The 20,942-nt window shown below is 42.2% G+C and overlaps 1 protein-coding gene across 1 annotated transcript in view; it reads left to right on the top strand.

Annotated features, from left to right (window-relative positions):
- Positions 1-20,942, top strand: part of LOC141111837 (uncharacterized) — a 293,979-nt gene that overhangs the window by 200,583 nt on the left and 72,454 nt on the right. Inside the window, exons 6-7 of the mRNA XM_073603991.1 lie at positions 4,924-5,016; positions 10,592-10,693. Of these exons, the coding sequence (XP_073460092.1) occupies positions 4,924-5,016; positions 10,592-10,693 (195 nt within the window). The remainder of the gene's footprint in view (positions 1-4,923; positions 5,017-10,591; positions 10,694-20,942) is intronic.

Genomic DNA, 20,942 nt, shown 5'->3' with positions numbered 1-20,942 from the left:
TGGGTTAGTCAACTGTCAAAGGCGATGAAGCGTCACACGGTGGGAGCCTCCCATAGAGGCAGGTCGGTTGCTTTTTTTTTTTTCTTTTTCGATCCGTCGGCGGAGCGATATAATAAGATGAATGGACATCCTGGGACATTTTTATCTTTTGTTTTTTTAATAAAAGACTTGTCCCAAGCTGTGTCTTTTTTTGTACCCCATTACCATTTCACACGGGGGGAGGCCGGGATCTGGGGGTCCCCTTGTTAAAGGGGGCTTCCATATTCCGATAAGGCCCCCACACGCAGACCCCCACAACCACAAGGGCAAAGGCAAGGGTTGTGGGGATGAGGCCCTTGTCCCCATCAACATGGGGACAAGGTGCTTTGGGGGCTACCCCAAAGCACCCTCCCCATGTTGAGGGCATGTGGCCTGGTATGGTTCAGGAGTGGGGGCTCTCTCGTCCCCTCTCTTTTCCTGCGGCCAGCCAGGTTGCATGCTCGGATAAGGGTCTGGTATGGATTTTGGGGGACCAGTACGCCTTTTTTTTATTTTGGCGCAGGGTTCCCTTTAAAATCCATACCAGATATTAAGGGTCTGGTATGGATTTTAGGGGGACCCCCACGCAATTTGTTTTTTTTAAATTTTAACAGAATATTTCATTTATATTGTTTCACTTTAAGCATTAAAAAAATCACTGCTCCTGAAAAAACAGCGTTTTTAAAAAAAATTTTTGCATTGATCCATGTCCCCTGGGGCAGGACCCAGGTCCCCAAACACTTTTTATGACAATAACTTGCATATAAGCCTTTAAAATGAGCACTTTTGATTATTCATGCGCTGGTAAATCTGCAATATTGGAAAATCAAAGAATGAAAAAAATATTTATAAAAATATTAAATGGTTGTGACATGCTGTGCCACAGCAGAAAATTTCACTCGGTGATAAGTCCTTGTAGTGAGAAGGATGTGCAAACAGACACGTGCTAAGAAAGAAATAAAGTCCCAAAAACAAAAATATAAATCAATTCTCCAGATCCAAAATTGCTTGAAATGGTGATCTTAATTCCAATGCTTGCTTTACGTGGGATAGTGACCAATCCTTCACCACACAAAATACACCCAACGTGAGCAGATAAATGAGCTGCTTACCAGATGTATTTGACTTCTTTAATGAAAAAGAAAGTCAAATATCGCTTTGGCAGGATAATGCCTGCTCGCATATGGAGAAGCTGAGAGATACACGGGAAACCTCCTCCTCAGAGTTTGGGGCAGGATATGCAAAAACAATCAAAGAATATCCATAGCATAATACAGCGTAAAATATCCATAGCACTGGGGCTGCAGGCTTTTCGCGTGTGAGAGAGCTGGATTCGTACTGCATTCACCTCCGTGAAGGGCGTGTGTGCCTCTGGAGGCGGTACCTGGTCACGTTGTACCCCACGCCACATCCGGGTCTCTGGTTGTCTGCGGCGGCTGGTCCAAGTCACTTTGGATAAGTCTCTATGAGCTTGCCACATCTTACCACTGGGATTTTTGCCCATTCCTCCTTGCAAAACTGCTCCCATTCCTTCAAGTTGCATGGTTTGCGCTTGTGAACAGCAATCTTTAAGTCTGACCACAGATTCTCTATTGGATTGAGGTCTGGGCTTTGACTCGGCCATTCCAACACATTTACATGTTTCCCCTTAAACCACTCAACCACACAATATACTTTCAGCTCTTTGAAACAAAGAAAATCATAATTAAAAGAATACATGGTCGTATAATACAAATGAATAATTTCAATTTTGTACGTTCTGTTTAATACATGTTTGCTTCATGGTGAACCTCCCATTGTTCCGCTATGTCTCTCTCTGGGGCCCTGGGTGTATGTCCCCCCTCTTCCATCTTGGCTTCCCGGCACGGTGGGGAGACGCAAACCCTTTGTGGTTCTCCACAGTTGGACCTTTCCCCTTTGGCCACTGGAGGGAGCATTCTTCGTGCCGGCGGTGTCCCTTGATCGCCACCGGATGATCAGAGGCGTCACACGAGGGGGCACACAGACGCCGCAATCATGGTGGCAGGGACTGTGTAAATGGGGAGGAGTTTGGGGAGGAGATTAACACCATTAATGGATACACAATTTAAATACTATTTAAACCTACAGTTTCCAGAGGATCCTGAGGTGACCTCTGGAATGCTGTTAACACACACAGGAAGGATTGCAGCTTTTAGTAAGTGCAACTTTTGGATTCTTTAGACTGGCTGTTATTTGTATCACACTGACCAACTATTTATATTCCTCACTATTCAGGCTCTTTATAAATCAACCAACATATTTCAACTCAATACAGATATGGTCTCACCCTTAACACTTTGAACACTTGTTATTAGTGCCATACATCTGTTTTTTGTCTGGCACTACAGATCTCATTTATGTTCACCCAATACGGAACTCCTCTTATTAGCAAAGGTAATAACTTTCACCAATTTGTGTTTTGCACACACTTTTGGACTCACTAGCATTTTTGGTTTTTCACATATCATTTGAATGTATCACCACATTAGTTTTTATTACCCATTCATCTTCATACACATTACCTCACCACATTTCACAGTCACTTTTAAACTAATCAGGTAACATCATCACTTCTTATCTTATCATATGAATGGTAATACAAAATAATCTAAAAATAAACCATATAAATAAACATATTATAAAATTAAATAAATGGATAATTCTAATATTTGATTGAGTATTGACCAGTCTATGGTCACATAATAGTACTGTATAGTTATAGAATACTTGCTGATTACTTATTGAGATTTCTCAATACCAAACTGCAAGTGTCTCGCCCCATATCCTCCTCTCTAGGTCCAAAAGCGTGGCTCTTTGTAAGCCTTATGGCTTGTGGACTGTAGAAGAAGACTAGAAATGAAAGGGTCAAAATGCATTGGGGTTATTCGTGTGGTTAGTAATGTCACAATGTAATTGATAAACTATGGTTTCCTTGGTGCATTGTTTGCTATTGGTGATAGTCTATTTTGTTGTTTGTGTCGTTAACCACAATTTAAATTTAAATTTATTGTATTATTGAATTCATTCTTTGCCTGAATAAAAGATTTTTAACTAATCATTTTTCTCATAAAGTTTTCACTGCTTAAAAAAATCCAGGGGAAACTCTTCCATTTTCTGTATACTTTTGGGGTGTGCAGCCTGGTCGTCTCTTTCCATTTTGTATAAACCACTCAAGTGTTGCTTTAGCAGTGTGTTTGTGGTCATTGTCCTGCTGGAAGGTGAACCTCCGTCGTAGCCTCAAATCAAACACATAGTGGTACAGGTTTTGCTTAAGAATATCCCTGAATTTAGCACCATCCATCTTTCCCTCAACTCTGACCAGTTTCCCAGTCCCAACTGCTGAAAAACATCCCCATAGCATGACGCTGCCACCACCATGTGGTCACAGTGGGGATGGTGTTCTTTGTGAGATGTGATGTGTTGGGTTTGCGCCAGACATAGCGTTTTCTTTGATGGCCAAAAAGTAAAATTTTAGTCTCATCAGACCAGAGCACCTTCCTCCATACATTTTGGGAATCTCCCACATGCCTTTTCGCAAACTGAAAACGTGCCATTTTGTTTTTTGCTGAAAGTAATGGCTTTCTTCTGGCCACTCTGCCATAAAGCCCAACTCTATGGAGCGTACGGCTTATTGTTGTCCTATGTACAGATACTCCAGTCTCTGCTGTGGAACTCTGCAGCTCCTCCAGGGTTACCTTAGGTCTCTGTGATGCCTATCTGATTAATGCCCTCCTTGCCCGGTCCGTAAATTTTGGTGTGCGGCCGTCTCTTGGCAGGTTTGCTGTTGTGCCATGTTCTTTCCATTTGGTTATGATAGATTTGATGGTGCTCCTAGGGATCATCAAAGATTTGGATATTTTTTTATAACCTAAACCTGACTTGTACTTCTCAACAACATTGTCCCTTACTTGTTTGGAGAGTTCCTTGATCTTCATGGCAGTGTTTGCTTAGGTGTTGCAGCCTCTGGGGCCTTTCAAAAAGGTGTGTATATGTAATGACAGATCATGTGACACTTAGATTGCACACAGGTGGACATCATTTCACTAATTATGTGACTTCTGAAGGTAATTGGTTGCATCAGAGCTTTTTATGGGCTCCATAACAAAGGGGGTGAACACATACGTACATGCCAATTATCAGTTTTTTATTTCTGAAAAATAGTTTTATGTATATATTTTTCTAATTTACTTCATAGATTTAGAGTATTGTGTTCTGATCCATCACATATAATTCAGATTAAAAAAACATTGAACCAAAGGCTGTAATGTAACAAAATAGGTAAGTTGACCACCGCTGGTATAGACTCTAGGGCAGCGGCCCTCTTACTTGAAGACGGAAACCTTTCTTTTTTGGTACAATATGGATATCCTTAGCTGAAAATATGTCTGACATGTTACATAAATGTTTTGTGGCCAGTCATTCCTAAAATGTCAGGCCCCTTTCTAAGTGGCAGCCCCTTTTGAACTGTAGTGGTGGCATCACAATAAAATGGCCACATGTCCATTACATTCAATGCCAATGGCTCTGTTCTGAAGGAGTTTGTGATCTCTGAATGCTAATGATTGTGAGATAACATCACACAATGCTATTTATTTAGGTAGCTGTACAAATTATTTCCAGCTCTTATCCTTTCCTAAAATGTATTGTTATTTATGTTTATATATTACATTGCACTTTATAACAAGTGTGTCCATACACTTTGCGATAAATATGAAATGTTATAGAGAGTTATACAATCCGATCCTCACAGTTGGCCAGTTTCAGATGTGTAGCTGGTAAAAGTTAAAGAAACATTATAGATATCGGTTTATAGTCAGTGTTGTTTGGGAAGAATTTCCAGACATGCAGAAATAAAATGACATTTGTTGTGCTTTTCTTTTATAGGATGGAGACCATGGATAAAGGTTTTTCTTAGTGCCCTCTATATATCAGTAACAATTTTGCTTTGTTTTTTATTATACTTCATGGCTGATTCTGGTAAGTTTTTCGCTGTCCTGATAAGTCCAAAGGCTTGTAGACAAAGTAAGCCATTTATCAACCAATACTATATATAGTATAATACTATACAGCACAAGACAGCAGAGCTAAATTTGACATCAACACTTTGCAGGAAGACTCAATAGCATGTTTTTTTTTTTTTTGTGATGCCACATTAGACTGTTATTGTTTATTAAAGTGGACGTAAACTCCCATGTATGATTTTTACCTATAAAGGAAGGGGAGCCGTGCTAACCAATGTTGAAAATTATTACATACATAAGCAAATATATATATATATATATTGATTATCAATTGAAATACTAACAATGAATGAAAATATGATCAAAATATAAATTATGAACAAATAAGTCCATCAACCACAGGTGAATGTGCGTAACTTGAATTGTTCGACTTGAAACAACTTCCAAACACCACTAAAGACTTGTGAACCTCCACCACATAGAGTGCGTGCTTACCGGAAGGCAAGTTAAATTAGCTTGCGGCTATCAACCCAGCCAGGGCCTTTATCCAGGGGGTGTTAAGATACCAGCTCACAAGTAGACTCCTTGCATTAAATGGGCAGGACACCCGCCAATCAAATCAGAAAGACTCGATCCTGGACATGGGCCAGGCAAATTTACCCAAAAAAGAAAGAACCAACCATAGTGTAAATCAAAACACACAAGTTTTATTGAAATTAAAGGTTGCACTTACACAAGAAGCGAGATAAGTAGCATCAAGTTTAAAAAAGCCGTCCGGCTAGCAAACACCAGTCCTCTTGGGATCACAACGCTGTGACGTCAGCATGCCACTCCTCCCGACGTGTGTTTCGTCACAAGCTGAGGTCATCCTGGGGCCCAAGCTGACGTCGGGAGGAGCGTGTGACGAAACACGCATCGGGAGGAGTGGCGTGCTGACATCATTGCATTGTGATCTTCAAATTATTCACCTAGAGTGGTAATTTTTTTTTCTATAAAAAGGCTTACCTATAGGTACAGTAAATATCTCCTAAACGTGTACCGTTTAGAATGTAATTACTTTAGTTGAATGACATCACCGGCACATGCACTCTGAAGAAATGGCCGTAAATAGCGACTCCCACGCGCATGCGCCATCCCCGGCTCACCCATTCATATCGTGGAAGCCCGCAAACCCAGAAGGAAGACCGTGTGTAGATGGAAGCGCCTTCAGCGGTGACAGCGCGCTGCTGGAGGGCTTTGTTTTCCGGTAAGTCTGTCATAATGTGCTTTTATGCGATGCATATGAACACATATGGGAGTTGATTTACTAAAGGCAAATAGACTGTGCACCTTGCAAAGTGCATTTGCATACTGAAAGAGCAGTTGCTCCAGAGCTTAGTAAATGAGTAGAAGCTCTGCTGACTTTTATCAACCAATCACAGCAAGCAAAATTTTTTTGTTTTTTTTTTTCCTTGCATGTGATTGGGTATTCTTTGGAAAGTGAGGCTTTACCTCATTTACTAAGCTCTGGAGCAAGAGCACTTGCAAAGTCCACAGACTATTTGCCTTTAGTAAATCAACCCCTATGACTTAAACTGCCCGGACCAATTTTTTATTTTTTTTATGCGGTTTAATACCGCTTTTATTTCTTTTGATACTGAGTGTTTTGTACATTTACCTTACCAACAATCATAGAAATCAGATAATGCATGCTTATTATGAAAAAGCAACACATTTTTGAGTTGTTAAACTTTGTGCTCAATAGCAGTTCATCAAAGCCTAGTGCATTGTGGGTCCATTTGAAGGGGCCACCAGGTAGAGTATGTCACCAGGTACTGTATAATGTGGCATTGCCCTCATTTATATGATGATAGCACCCAATAACTCTAGGCTGATAATCACCATCTATAGTGAAGAAGAGGTTAATCTAAGAGAACCATTCTCTGATTTCTTATTGATAAGGAGGGCTATAGGTGTGTAGTCACACAGGAAGAAAGAAATTAACCCAGTAGTTTTATTTACCCCCACTGCTACCAGTGGCGGCCCCTCCATAGGGGGCGCATGGGCGCTGCCCCCCCAAGCTGAAAAAAAAGGTGCCCTTTAAGAGTGTCCAGGTGCTGGACACACGGCGGTCTATGGGAAGCTTCCCAGTTTGCAATCAGCAGACACTAGTAGTATATAGAGACAATAGCAAAAAAAGTCGAATGTGCCTAACCTAACTCTATTAGTCCAAGATTATTCAACATAGAGAGAAAAGATTTGACATGAAGATTCAACGGCAGTCGCCGCGAGCGGACATTTATGGTCAAATGCTCCACCCATAGGCTATAGAAGAATTCTAATGTTGGTTGAATAGTAATAATAATTAATAAATATAATTATTATTAGTGTCATACAACATTAGAATTCTACTATACCTTGTAGGCGGAACATTCGATCGGAAATGTACGATTGCGGCGTCGTACAGTTTAGCTGCTCCGTCGAATCTTAGAACATTCGACAGACACCATAAGCCTTCAATGACAGATTCAACCTTAATTATCCCCTAATCCCTAATTGCATTTTTAGCCTTGAGCCGCGGCAACAGGAAACAATGTCCCACCAGTGCGGCCGAGTGACGTACAAAATGTCCCTCCATCGGGACCCAGCTCCTATGACGGACATCACACTCGTCCAATGCCGAGACCGCTGGACGTGTGATGTCCGACATCGGCGCTGCCGGGTCCAGGAGGAGGCGGGTATAACACTACGGCCACGCTGGGAACCCGGGGGGTCCCCACTGAGCCGCTCGCTCTGTGTAAATGGGCGGGCGGCTCTTCTTTACTGGCTCTGGCTGCCTGGTACCTACAGGGCTGTCTGTGTGGTGGTGAATGCCGGGGCCCGGAAGAGTGTACTCCGACACTACAGGTAAGGCTGAGCACTGAGCAGTAACAATCTGTGTATGTCAGGTAGGTCAGTCAGGTCAGTCATGTATGTTAGATAGGTCAGTGTATGTGTCAGGTAGATCAGTGTTAAGCAAGTGAGCCTATCACCTTCCCCAAGCCCACCCCCAACCACCCCACCTCACTCCCACCCCCACCCCCCACTTTACCTCCGGGCTAAAGCCCCTGGTCTTTTTCCCACCTAGCAAAACCCCTGATCATTATTCTTTACTTTACTATTTACATTCTTTATTTATTTTATTTCAGGTACTTATATAGCGCTGTCAATTTACGCAGTGCTTTATATATACATTGTACATTCACATCAGTCCCTACCATCAAGGAGCTTACAGCCTAAGGTCCCTAACACACATTCATACACATACTAGGGCCAATTTAGACAGGATCCAATTAACCTACCAGCATGTCCTGTTACTGTATACATAGCAGTATACAGGACAGATGATGTATATCTGCAGTCAGTGAGAATGCAGGAAGGTCTTTATATACAGGAAGGAAGGTGGGTGTATATAGCTAGCTGTATACAGGACAGTTGATGTATATCTGCAGTAAGTGAGGATGCAGGAAGGTCTTTATATACAGGAAGGAAGGTGGGTGTATATAGCTAGCTGTATACAGGACAGATGATGTATACCTGCATACCCTGATCTGTGAGGCTGAGCTATATACCCTGATCTGTAATGCTGAGCTATATATCCTAATCTGTGAGGCTGTGCTATATACCCTGATCTGTGAGGCTGTGCTATATACCCTGATCTGTGAGGCTGTGCTATATAACCCGATCTGTGAGGCTGAGCTGTATACCCTGATCTGTAATGCTGAGCTATAAACCCTGATCTGTGAGGCTGTGCTATATACCTTGATCTGTGAGGCTGAGCTGTATACTCTGTCCTGTGATGCTTAGCTGTATACTCCTGACACTATGGGTGGAATACAGGGGACGGAGTGGGTGGATTACATAGGAGGTGGGGCTTATGGGAAGTGGGAGGGGTCAAAAGGAAGGGGGGGTCTGGCACCCCCCCATCCTAAAACTTCCCCAGCCACCACTGACTGATACCTGTGACTGTTGCAGAGCACTGTAGCATAGTGTTATAAACAATAGACAGAGAGGGTGGCCATAGCTAATCTCAATGGCTACACGGTCAATAAATCCATAGCTGATAACTTGTATAGATTGTTTCTGTAGGCTGAACCAGTGCTCCACAGTTCACTCAATTTGCCAAACAGATGAGCTCCTATATTTTATTCTTTTTGAAAGATTGTTTAGTGTGGCCAATAGTATTTTAACCCAAAAGTGCACAACACTTGACTACAAGTAACAAGGACTGGATAAGCCTTAGCTTTCTGCTATCCATTATTTTTTGGGGTTTACAAACTATTTATTAAGATATTTACAGTACATAATATCATAAAAAAATACAGAAGATGACATATGTCAGAAGTACAGATTTATACCATAAGAAAAAAAACACAATTTTGAAGCATATAAAGAATCTCCAAAGTATATAGAAAATCAAAAGAGGGCCCAGTGGTTTGCTACCCATTCCTGTTATCACAGAATACACACAGACATCACCATCCCCATTCACTCCACCAACCAACATCATTAGTAGCTGCTAAATAATAAAAATACTCCATTCTCCATAACCTTCACCACCTGAGGATGTTGTGTTAGTTAGTCATGGCTACCACTCCTCCCAGCCACAAAATTCAACAGACTTTTGTATCTCCCCCTCGTGCTGTCAAAACAGAACAAGGTGGAGCACACCTGCAGACCACCCGGTCAGATAATATGACAAATCAGCTTCAGCTCCTCCCAAGCCACGCCCCTCCCTGGTATTCTCAAACCAAATGAACCATTTGGAAGATAGTACCCCATAATGATGGAAAGCACTGGGTTTAAACTCAGTTGAGCTTTGAGCAGCACTTGGTAGTGTTTATGTCTCTTCTACTGCTGTACTATTCTCCCCCCACTAAAGAAAATCCTATTTCTCCAAATATAGGGCCCTCCCACAATACAATTTTCAGTTTACAGCAAGAAAACCTCGGATTCTTTGGTAAAAAGTATGCACCTAACATTTTTCATTTTCCGTGTGAAGTTTTGTAAAGGCGGATCGATTTTGGGTGGTAGATTCACAAATTGCACAATTCACAAGTACAAAAGTAATGTTTTTTGTTCATTACAACTTCCCAGTGTTTGTTCTCAGCTTCAGGATCTCTCAGCATTGGTTGTCACCAGGAGCCATAACAAGGTTCACATCTTGTTTTCTTAGCATCTCATGTAACCTTACCTGAGGTGGTCATATCTGGAGGTCGAGAGTAAAAATCTTTTTTTTAATCAAATAAACTTGAAGAAGAAAACTCTTCCCACAGTGTAGACATCTGTAGGATAGAAATGGACAACCATGGAGACACAAGTGATGACCGAATCATCAATAGAATAAATAATGGTCACAATTCCTTGCTGCTCCCTGAAATCTGGGACCGGCTAGAAAAACTAAAATACAGAAAAGGAACCCAGATCACCCAGAATGATCGGATCATCAATGTGTGATCGGTTTAAGATGTGTGACTGAAGTATAATAAATGTTGTGTAGATGCAGCAATAAGTGTGTAGTCATTATATTGGGGAGTGACTAATATTACATCTATTGTGCTTTTCTTTTATAGGTCTGCGAATGTACGTATCTATTGCAATATTTTGTACATTTATGCTTTCTTTAAAATCGTTTGCTTCTTTTGGGAGGCTTTTGTGGAAATATTTCACAATAGGTAAGTGTCTGAAAGAGTAAAGAAACAATATAGAGCAGAAGGGTATCAAAAGGGAGATATAAATTGGATTAAAGTGGAACTTTAGTCAGAAAATGAAGTTCTGTTAGATGACTTCAGGCTGGACCCTTTTGCTGGTACAATATAGATATGCACAACATTAAAAATAAGTGTCTATACTGTTTAAAATCCAATAATACACTGTCTCACCCCTCTCTGCACATGCTCAGTTGCCCTCCATTATTAGGCACTGCACCAAATTTGTAGAGGCCGATCTGCTGACAGACTGCATATTTACTGCTGCTCAGGGGCTCTTGGCTTCAGCAACATGGCCGCTTTCAGCAAAAAGAGCAATGCTGGAGGCAATTTACAGCACACCCGAATTTTGGTAGCATAATCATTAATGTAGAATGTATGCTCCTTGCTAAAGAACATTATTTTTTATCAAGTTGTTATGGGTAAAGTTCTGCTTTAATGGGGATTTTTCCAGCTTATATCTTCTGTCTATATCAGATCTGAGCTATGAACATTATATCTTATTATCCAAAGGAAATCCATCAATATTCAGTGTGATTGTTTATAATTTTCTTCACAATTATGCCAATCTACTGGGCCATGTCTTCTTGATTAACACAATGTATACACTGTACAGTGCATCCACAAAGTATTCACAGCACTTCACTTTTTCCACATTTTGTTATGTTACAGCCTTATCCCAAAAATGGATTCAATTCATTATTTTCCTCAAAATTGTACAAACAATCCCCCATAATGACAACGTGAAAGAAATTTGTTTGAAATCTTTGCAAATTTATTAAAAATAAAAAAAGGAAAAAAATCCATACAATAAGTTCCATTACAGAGGGGGCGTGACCAGTTGTTGGAGTGAGTGGAGGTGTGTGAGCTCTCTCCCTGCTCTATCCCCCCCGTGGCCATCCGAAACAGCCTAGCTATATGTGTGCTTTATTTCCCTGCAAAATATAATATCTGCTCTGCCTGTCCTGTGTGTTCTCCGGCGGGGCCGTGTTGGTGGAGTCGCTGTGGCTGGAGAGCGGGGAGAGTGAGGGAAGTCGGCTTCGGCAGAGACCTTCAGAGTGGCGAAGCGGAGTCTGAGCTGCCCGCATTGGCTTCAGCTGGTTGCCCTGGAAACGGCTCGTGATCCCGCGAGAGGTAGCGAGGCAGACAGCATCCATTCAACACAGCGAGAGGCGCCAGCCAGGAGTGTCCCAGTGTGATCTAGCTGTTTGAGAAGCGCTTGGAGGTAACAAGAGGCAAATAGGCGGAACTCAGAGCATAATTATTGGTATATTTTATTACAAGTGGATCCATGAGTGTACCATAATATGCATAGGCTTCAAAGCTTGTTAAATCTCAGAATGCCAAATATCTCACGATACTTTTTTTATATATTACCTTGCATCACTACACAGCCGGCCATGACAAGGAAAAAAGCGTTAAATTTTTGTAAGGGCTCATTGAGTAACTTGTGTGACCAGTTAAGGGGCCTAAAGGAAAAGCTATGTTCAATAGCTTCAAAGAACGGTTGAGAGAACAACTACCCTGGAGGAGAGGCTAATGCCCCGTACACACGGTCGGATTTTCCGATGGAAAATGTCCGATCGGAGCGTGTTGTCGGAAATTCCGACCGTGTGTGGGCTCCATCAGACATTTTCCATCGGATTTTCCTACACACAAAGTTGGAGAGCAGGAGATAAAATTTTCCGACAACAAAATCCGTTGTCGGAAATTCCGATCGTATGTACACAAATCCGACGGACAAAGTGCCACGCATGCCCAGAATAAATAAAGAGATGAAAGCTATTGGCCACTGCCCCGTTTATAGTCCCGACGTACATGTTTTACGTCACCGCATTTAGAACGATCGGATTTTCCGACAACTTTGTGCGACCGTGTGTAGACAAAACAAGTTTGAGCCAACATCCGTCAGAAAAAATCCTAGGATTTTGTTGTCGGAATGTCCGAACAAAGTCCGACCATGTGTACGCCCTATAAGCCTGGTTGAGAATATTTTACACCCAATGAGACAAGAGTTTAAAACAATGTAAGCTCAGCTTGGCTTATATAAATTCAAAATGGACGAAATGGAAAACAGGTTGCGCAGGTACAATGTGAGGGTGATGGGCCTCCCGAGAGAAATGAGGGTTCCTGTCCTGCAGAGTTCATAGAAAAATGGCTCAGGAAAGTATTCGGGACAGAGACTTTCTCGGACCTTTTTGTCATCGAGAGGGCTCATAGAGTACCTACTAGAGCTCTATCATCAGGGGGCCGCCCTAGGCCAATGATTATGAAATTGTTCAATTACAAGGATAAGGTGACATTGATGCAAAAATCTAGAGAAATGGGGGGACATTTTCTATAACTGAGCTAGAATCTCACTGTACCCAGATTACTCCCCGGACTTACAAAAACGTAGGGCAGAATTTATGGACGTCAAGCGCAGCCTACGGAGTTATAAAATCTCATATGCATTGCAGTATCCAGCGCGTCTGCGTATAACGGCCCTTGGGACAACCCATTTTTTTGATTCAGTTGTAGGGGCTACAAAATGGCTTGAAGATAACAAAAAGGACTTATAGAGATATAGAATTAAGTGGTTAAATAATTTATGTTAATTTTTGAAAATGTTTGCAGATTTTTTTTTCTTCTTTTTCCTCTTCTTTTTGGATATTTTTTTTGTTAAGGAAGTTAACTTAAGGATGGTATTGGGGGGTGGGGTTTGGTTGGTGAAAGACACAAATGAAAGATGTGGTGTTGTTTGTGAATTTTTTTTGTAATATTGACAATCTTGATTTGGGTAAAGGGTAGGGAGGGGGCATGTATGGAAGAATAAGGAAGATAAATCACATTTATGTTGGGCAGTGGAGTATTGGTTGGAATGGGTTGAAAGGGTAAAAATGTTTACAAATAATGCCCTTAGGGCTATCCTAGTTAGGCATGAGGGGAGGGTGGGGGGGGGGGTTATTTAAGGGTCAGGGGGTAAATGTGGAAAATAATATAGATGGGAGGAGTGGCAGGGTGGCAAAAGGGAGTTGCAGGGGAAGATTAGGAGAGTGTTACATCGCACATGCACCAGTGGAGGGGAGACAGATAATAACAGCGTACACATGTTTATGTTATTTACTTACATTAAAAAATAATTTAGAGGGTGAAGGAAGACAGGGAATAGGAAACAAGGGTTTTCTTTTTTGTTTTCTTTTTGTTCACAATATTATCACTGATTGCAGTTTTGGGAGACACTAATAAACATATGAATGTTTTTTTGGTAGAAGGACAGGGACGCCTGGTAAGCAATGCTAGGCATGCGGGTGTATCATTGATGCTGTCTCTTGGTTACTTTCTTTTTTTTCCTAGTATTAAAAAATTCCCCCCCCCCCCTTTTTTTTTCTTCTGTTCTTTTCTGGTTCATGTTTTATTTTTTTTACATGCCGTTTAGAACCCTAAAAATAGGCTCATGGAACCTTAGGGGGATAGGTAATCACACTAAAACAGCTACTGCATTGTCGGAATTGGAATCTTACGGAGTCAAACTGGAATGCCTGCAGGAAACACATTTTACCAATGACTCCAAATCACAAATCCGGAGGAAGAAATTTCAAGAACAATTTCACTCAGTTTACTCCACTTATTCTAGGGGAGTGAGCATACTGGTAAAGAGAGGAGTGTTATTTCCTGCAGAGATGTTAGAATAGACACATTGGGTTGTTATATATTTTTGAATGGTTTAATAGAAGGTAAACCATTTGTGATTGCAAATGTGTATATTCCTCCCCCAATTAAGTTGGAGATTCTGTAGGGATTATTAGAGTTTGTGGAGGATAAGGTTGATACCCCGGTTATAGTGGTGGGGGACTTTAATGCGGTGCTTAATAATAGAATGGATAGGTTCCCACTAGCTGTTCGGACTGAAAGGGTGGCAGAAGGACACTAAGCCCAATTCCTTGAGGAGATTGGATGGTGTGACTTTTGGAGATCTCGAAACCCAAACAATCGGCAATATTCTTGTTTTTCGGGGTCACGCGCTACACTCTCTTGTATAGATATGGCAATAGGTAATAGTGAAGCACAACGGCTAATAAATAAAATAGATTACTGGCCAAGAGGGATATCAGATCATTCACCCCTGACTCTAATGGTATACACAATAGATGTACTCAGAAAATGTGGACAATAAATTCACTATGGATGGAGTTAATAGGGAGCCCAGAAGAAATAACTTCAAGATTAAAAGAGTTTGTAGAATGTAATACAGGTACAGCGCCAGTGGGGGTAGTGTGGGATTCCCTAAAAGCATTTCTTAGGGGGCTTGTAATTCAACAGGTGGCAAGAATAAAGAAGAAATCAAAATGGGAATGGGAGGAGCATATTAGAAAGGAGGTGATTGAGTCTGAGAGACAGTATGTGACAGACCCAACCCCAGAGAAGCAGGAGATGTGGCTTAAGAAACAGCAGGAGTATAAAATGGCAATTATTAGAAAAACCGAGAATAAGAGACTCTTTCAGAGACAAAATTGTTTCGGAGAAGGGGAAAAAGTCGGCCGTATGTTGGCGCTGCTAGCTAAGACTAATTCTCCTTCTTCTGTTATTTCTATGATTAGGACCCCAAGTGGTGAAATCTGGTCTGATCCTCTCGTTATTATGGAGACACTCTCCAAATTTTATAGGGATTTGTATAAATCACGAAAGGGTTCAGATTGGGGAGAGATGGATAGGTTCTTAGAGGGCGTTGAATTGCCGACTCTTTCGGTAAACAAAAGGAATGGACTGGAGTCTCCAATAGCCCTGGAGGAACTACAACAAGCAGTGGCGGATATGTCCAACCAGAAATCCCCGGGCCCAGATGGGTTGCCTTTAGAGACCTATAAATATTATGGGGAGGTGTTACTCCCAGAGCTTTTAAAAACATTGAATTGAGCGGCTATAAGGGGTAGACTGTCCTCTTCGATGTTAGAAAGAGGGGAAGGACCAACTTGACGCATCCTCCTATAGACCGATATCACTATTGTTTTCTGATGTCAAAATTTTGGCAAGAGTGTTGGCAACCAGGCTGAATAAGTGTATTTCAAAACTTGTACACCCGGACCAGTCAGGGTTTATTCCCAACAGGTCCACCAGTGTAAACATCAGAAGGGTATACATGAACCTCCAGGTCCCGACAGAAAACACGGGCTCTAGGGCTGTTTTGTCCCTGGACACAGCCAAGGAGTTTGACAGCCTTGAATGGGGGTATACCTTTGGTGGGTGTTGGAGAAGTTTGGATTTGGCCCTTTATTTATCGGATGGCTGAAAATATTATATAATCACCCAAGCGCCAGATTAAAAATTAACAGGGAACATTCAGAAAAGCAACCTCTCGAGAGAGGGACGAGACAGGGGCGTCCGTTATCACCCCTGCTGTTCGCCCTGGCAATGGAGCCATTTGCAGAAGTGGTGAGATCATCAACTGGATTACAGGGATTTAAGAGAAAATGTGGGGAAGAAAGGATAGCACTGTACACTGATGATGTTTTATTTTTTCTGGGAGACACGGGGTCCACATTGGAAAAAGTGATGAATATGGTGGAGGGGTTTGGTAGGTTTTTGGGCTTAGTAATTAATTGGGAGAAGTCATCGCTCCTACTGGTTGACCCACTCACTGAAACCATCCCAAGGGGAATATCCCAGTTGAAAGTAACAGAGAAGATGAAATATCTTGGTATAGCTCTGTCAATAGATCCTAATCAGTATATCAGGGATAATTCAGTCCCACTTCTATCGAAATTTAAAAGGAAAAGTGATATCTGGTACAGACTCCCTTCGTCTGTGGCAGGACGTGTCAACCTGGTCAAAATGATATGGATGCCACAGTTACTGTACATACTCCATAATTCCCCAGTTTGGATTAGGGGAAAATGGTTCTTAAAAGTACCTACCCTTTTCAGGGAATTACTATGGAAAAAAGGCCAGGCCAGGATCAGTTTACAAACACTGCAGCTACCCACTAGTGAAGGGGAAATGGCGGTCCCCCATCCGCCCAGTTACTATCTGACAGCCCAATTACAGCAAATAGGGGGTTCTGCTACCCCGGGAGGGGCAAATGCCAGTGGTAAAATTATGCTACAGGGGAAGCCACATAAATCATTGGTGGAAGCGTTGGAGGCAGGCTCGCTACAAGGCGAGTGGCCAACACTTAAAATGGTCACTAAGGTTTGGCAGACAGTTAAGAGAACCATGGGGTACAGAGGAGCCACAGAATATTTGCCCATTTGGCATAATAAATATCTGCAGGAGCTATTAACTGTTGAGAAAAATAAGATATGGGAAAGTCATGGAATAAGTCGGCTGATACAACCGTATGAGGGCAACATCTTAGAATATTTTGCTGAGTTGAGACAAGAGTACGGGATCCCAAATAAAACATTCTATAGTTATTTACAGATTAGACATGCCCTGGACAACCAGTTCAGGGATTGCCCATTTGAATGAAGTAAGACCCCACTCCTCAATAAAATAAGTAGGGCAGATACTACTAAAGTCTTATATCTGAGATATATGCACAAATAACAGGTAGAATTAATACGCAGGAAGTGCCCTCTAGGATCAAAGAAAGATGGGAGGCTGACATGGGGGAAATAACTGAGGATCAATGGAAGAGGATTCTCGAATTTGGTACATTGGTGTCGGTTTCTCCTTCACAACAAGCTTCACATCTGTTATTGCTACTTAGAGCTTATTACACTCTTAAGAAATTGTTAATGTTTGGACGTAGACTTGATGACAAGTGTCCTAGATGTAGGGGGACTGGGGACCTCATACATATGATGTGGAGATGCCAAAAATTGGTCAGATATTGGTCAGAGATTTTAAAAATTATTAAAACTACATTCAGGATTAAATTAGAGCTAGAAGCTAAAGTATGCGTCTTGGGCCACATCAATGAAAACTTAGGGAACGCAAGTATAATTATAGCGACAGCGAGGTGCCTGTATCAAGCGAGGAAATTAATAGCACAATCCTGGCAATCAACTATGCCCCCTATTCCGGAAGAATGGGTTAGGACTTTAAATGCATTAGTGTGGAAGGAAAAAAGAACTTTCATTAGAAAGGGTAACTATAGTAAGTTTGTTAAGACATGGAAACCCTGGCTCCAAGGGATGGTATGTCCCCTATAAACGTCGCATTAGAGCCCCATAGAAATGTTTAGTTAAAAGGGGGAATGTTAAGAGAGGGGGAGGGAGGGGCGAGAAGGAAAAGGAAGAAAGAAAGAAAACAGTTCCTAACAAACGTTGCATTTAAGGAATAACATACATACAGAAGATGAACATTCTAACAGGGAAGGGAGGTGGGAGGGTGGGGGGTATAGGTTATAAAGAAATGTTGGTAATGTAGGCACATTAGATAATGGATAAAGGATATTTGAGAGGTGTATCTAATTGTACATGTGTATTTCTTTTTTTTGTTAATGTGGAAAATAATAAAAATATTTAAAGAAAAAAAAAGGAAAAAATCCCATGTACATACGTATCACAGGTTCCTCCCATGTACATAAGTATCGCAGGCTCCTCCCATGTACATAAGTAATACAGTCTCTACCCATGTACATAAGTATCACAGACCCCTCCCATGTACATAAGTATCACAGGCTCCTCCCATGTACATAAGTATAACATCCTCTTTCCACTGATCATCCTTGAGATATTTCTACAACTTGATTGAAGTCCACCTGTGGTAAATTCAGGTGATTGGACATGATTTGGAAAGGCAAACACCTGTCTATAGAAGGTCCCACAGGTAACAGTGCATGCCAGAGCACAAACCAAGCCATGAAGTCCAAGGAAATGTCTATAGACCTCTGAAACATGATTGTATGGAGGCACAGATCAGGGGAAGAGTACAGAAACATTTCTGCAGCATTGAAGGTCCCAATGAGCACAGTGGCCTCCATCATCTGTAAATAGAATATGTTTGGAACCACCAGGGCTCTTCCTAGAGCGGGCCACCCAGCCAAACTGAGTGATCGAGGGAGAAGGGCCTTGGTCAGGGAGGTGACCAAGAACCCGATGGTCACTCTGACAGAGCTCCAGTGTTTCTTTGTGGAGAGAGGAGAGCCTTCCAGGAGAACAACCATCTCTGCAGCACTCCACCAATTAGGCCTGTATGGTAGAGTGGCCAGATGGAAGCCACTCCTCAGTAAAAGGCACATGACAGCCTGCCTGGAGTTTGCCAAAAGGCACCTGAAGGACTCTCAGACCATGAGAAACAAAATTCTCTGGTCTAATGAAACAAACATTGAACTCTTTGGCCTGATTGGCAAGCGTCATGTCTGGAGGACACCAGGCATGGCTCATCACCTGGCCAATACCATCCATACAGTGAAGCATGGTGGTGGCAGCATCATGCTGTGAGGATTTTTTTCAGTAGCAGGAACTATGAGACTAGTCTGGATCGAGGGAAAGATTAATGCAGAGATGTACAGAGACATCCTTGATGAAAACCTGCTCCAGAGCGCTCTGGACTTCAGACTGGGGAGAAGGTTCATCTTCCAACAGGACACTGTACCTAAGCACACAGCCAAGATAAAAAAGTAGTAGCTACGGGACAACTCTGTTAATGTCCTTAACCACGTCAATACAGAGCATTTATACACCCTTCCTTCCCAGACTAATTTGTAGCTTTCAGCGCTCTCACAATTTGAATGCCAATTACTCAGTCACGCAACACTGTACACTAAACACAATTTCTATCATTTTTTTCATACAAATATAGCTTTCTTTTTTTTTGAAAAAAAAACACTTTTTTTTAGTTTCTATGATAAAATTTTGCAAATAAGTCAGTTTTGTTCATAAATTTGGGCCAAATTTTAAGTCATTTTTGTTCATAAATTTGGGCCAAATTTTATACTGCTACATCTCCTTGGTTAAAAACAACCTAAATTAATGGATATTACTTAGTCTCTGTGAAAGTTATAGAGTCTACAAGCTATGGTGCAAATCATTGAAAATTAATCACACCTGATGCACTGATGGCCTATGGCCCCCTTCACACAGACATGTCCGTGTGCGGGCTCTGCTTTGCTCAGCGGGGGATAGCGCTGTCGATCCCCGCTGAGCAGACAGATGACAGGTCTGTCTCTACACACTGTGCATCGACCGACCTGTCAGAGCGCCGCTCTCCTCTATGGGGATCGGACGAAGACGGACTGTAGAGTCCATTTTCATCCGATCCGATCCACAGATGGATGGAAAGCACCTGTCACAGTCCATCTGAGTACCCGAGTACCTTAGAAAGGAGACAAGCAGACTGTGAGGGAACATGCCTGCAGGACTGGAGCAGGCCCAGTGAGGTCCATTTATCAGCCAGGAGGCTTAAACTGTTTGCTGGACTTTTGATTTTTTTGGAATGTGTTTACTACCCCTGCACGGGAATTATTTTTGTTTGTTATACATGATGACCAATAAAGACAGGCAGGAAGCCCTTAACCTTACAGGCGGTTTGGGTCACCTCTCTGAGAACTCTCCTCTTGAAGCTGAACCCCACAGTTAGTGGAGGATGCTGGGCAATTCCTCTACTGCTCCTCGCTGAAAGGAGTTGTGTCAGCGGTGTTAAAAAGGACAGCAGTGTGCATCTATACCACTTATAGGCACAGTGTACTGCAGTGTAATTGTGAGTCTGAAACATGGAGGACCTGATCAAGGCTTTGGTCTAAAGTAATGCTGCACAGCAAGAAACAAATAGAATGTTAGCTGCCCAGATGGTGAGCTCAAGTAACTGCATTGGTTAAGGCAGCTGGGGCTCAAGTAACTGCCCTGGCTCAAGCAACAGAGGCTCAAGTGACTGCTTTGGCTCAGGCAGCTGAGAAAGAACGACAGGCCTTAGTAGAGATGCTACAGCAGATGCCAGCCCAGACTGTCTCCACAAGGTCCCTTGGTGACACCCTGCCAGGCACCAAGAGTCGCCTTCTACAAATCATGACTTCCCAGAATGATGTGGAGGCTTTCATATGTACTTTTGAGAGAATGGATGAGGGGCAGGCCTGGCCTAAAGACCTCTGGGCTGCACTTGTGGCACCGCTGTTAGCAGGGGACTCCCAAAAGGCATACTTTGACTTGACCACTGAGGATGCCCGAGATTATGACAAACTAAAAGCTGAAATCTTGCAGTGTCTGGGGGTCACAGTGGCAGTGAGAGCGCAGCGAGTACACAGCGGGAGATTCAAGGCAGAAAGATCTCCCCCTGCTCCCGAATGTATGACCTA

The sequence above is a fragment of the Aquarana catesbeiana genome, linkage group LG11 (genome assembly GCF_042186555.1).
Source record: "Aquarana catesbeiana isolate 2022-GZ linkage group LG11, ASM4218655v1, whole genome shotgun sequence".
In the NCBI taxonomy this organism is placed as follows: Eukaryota; Metazoa; Chordata; class Amphibia; order Anura; family Ranidae; genus Aquarana; species Aquarana catesbeiana.
Note: the sequence above shows the minus strand (reverse complement) of the source record. Positions and strands in the feature narration are given on the sequence as shown.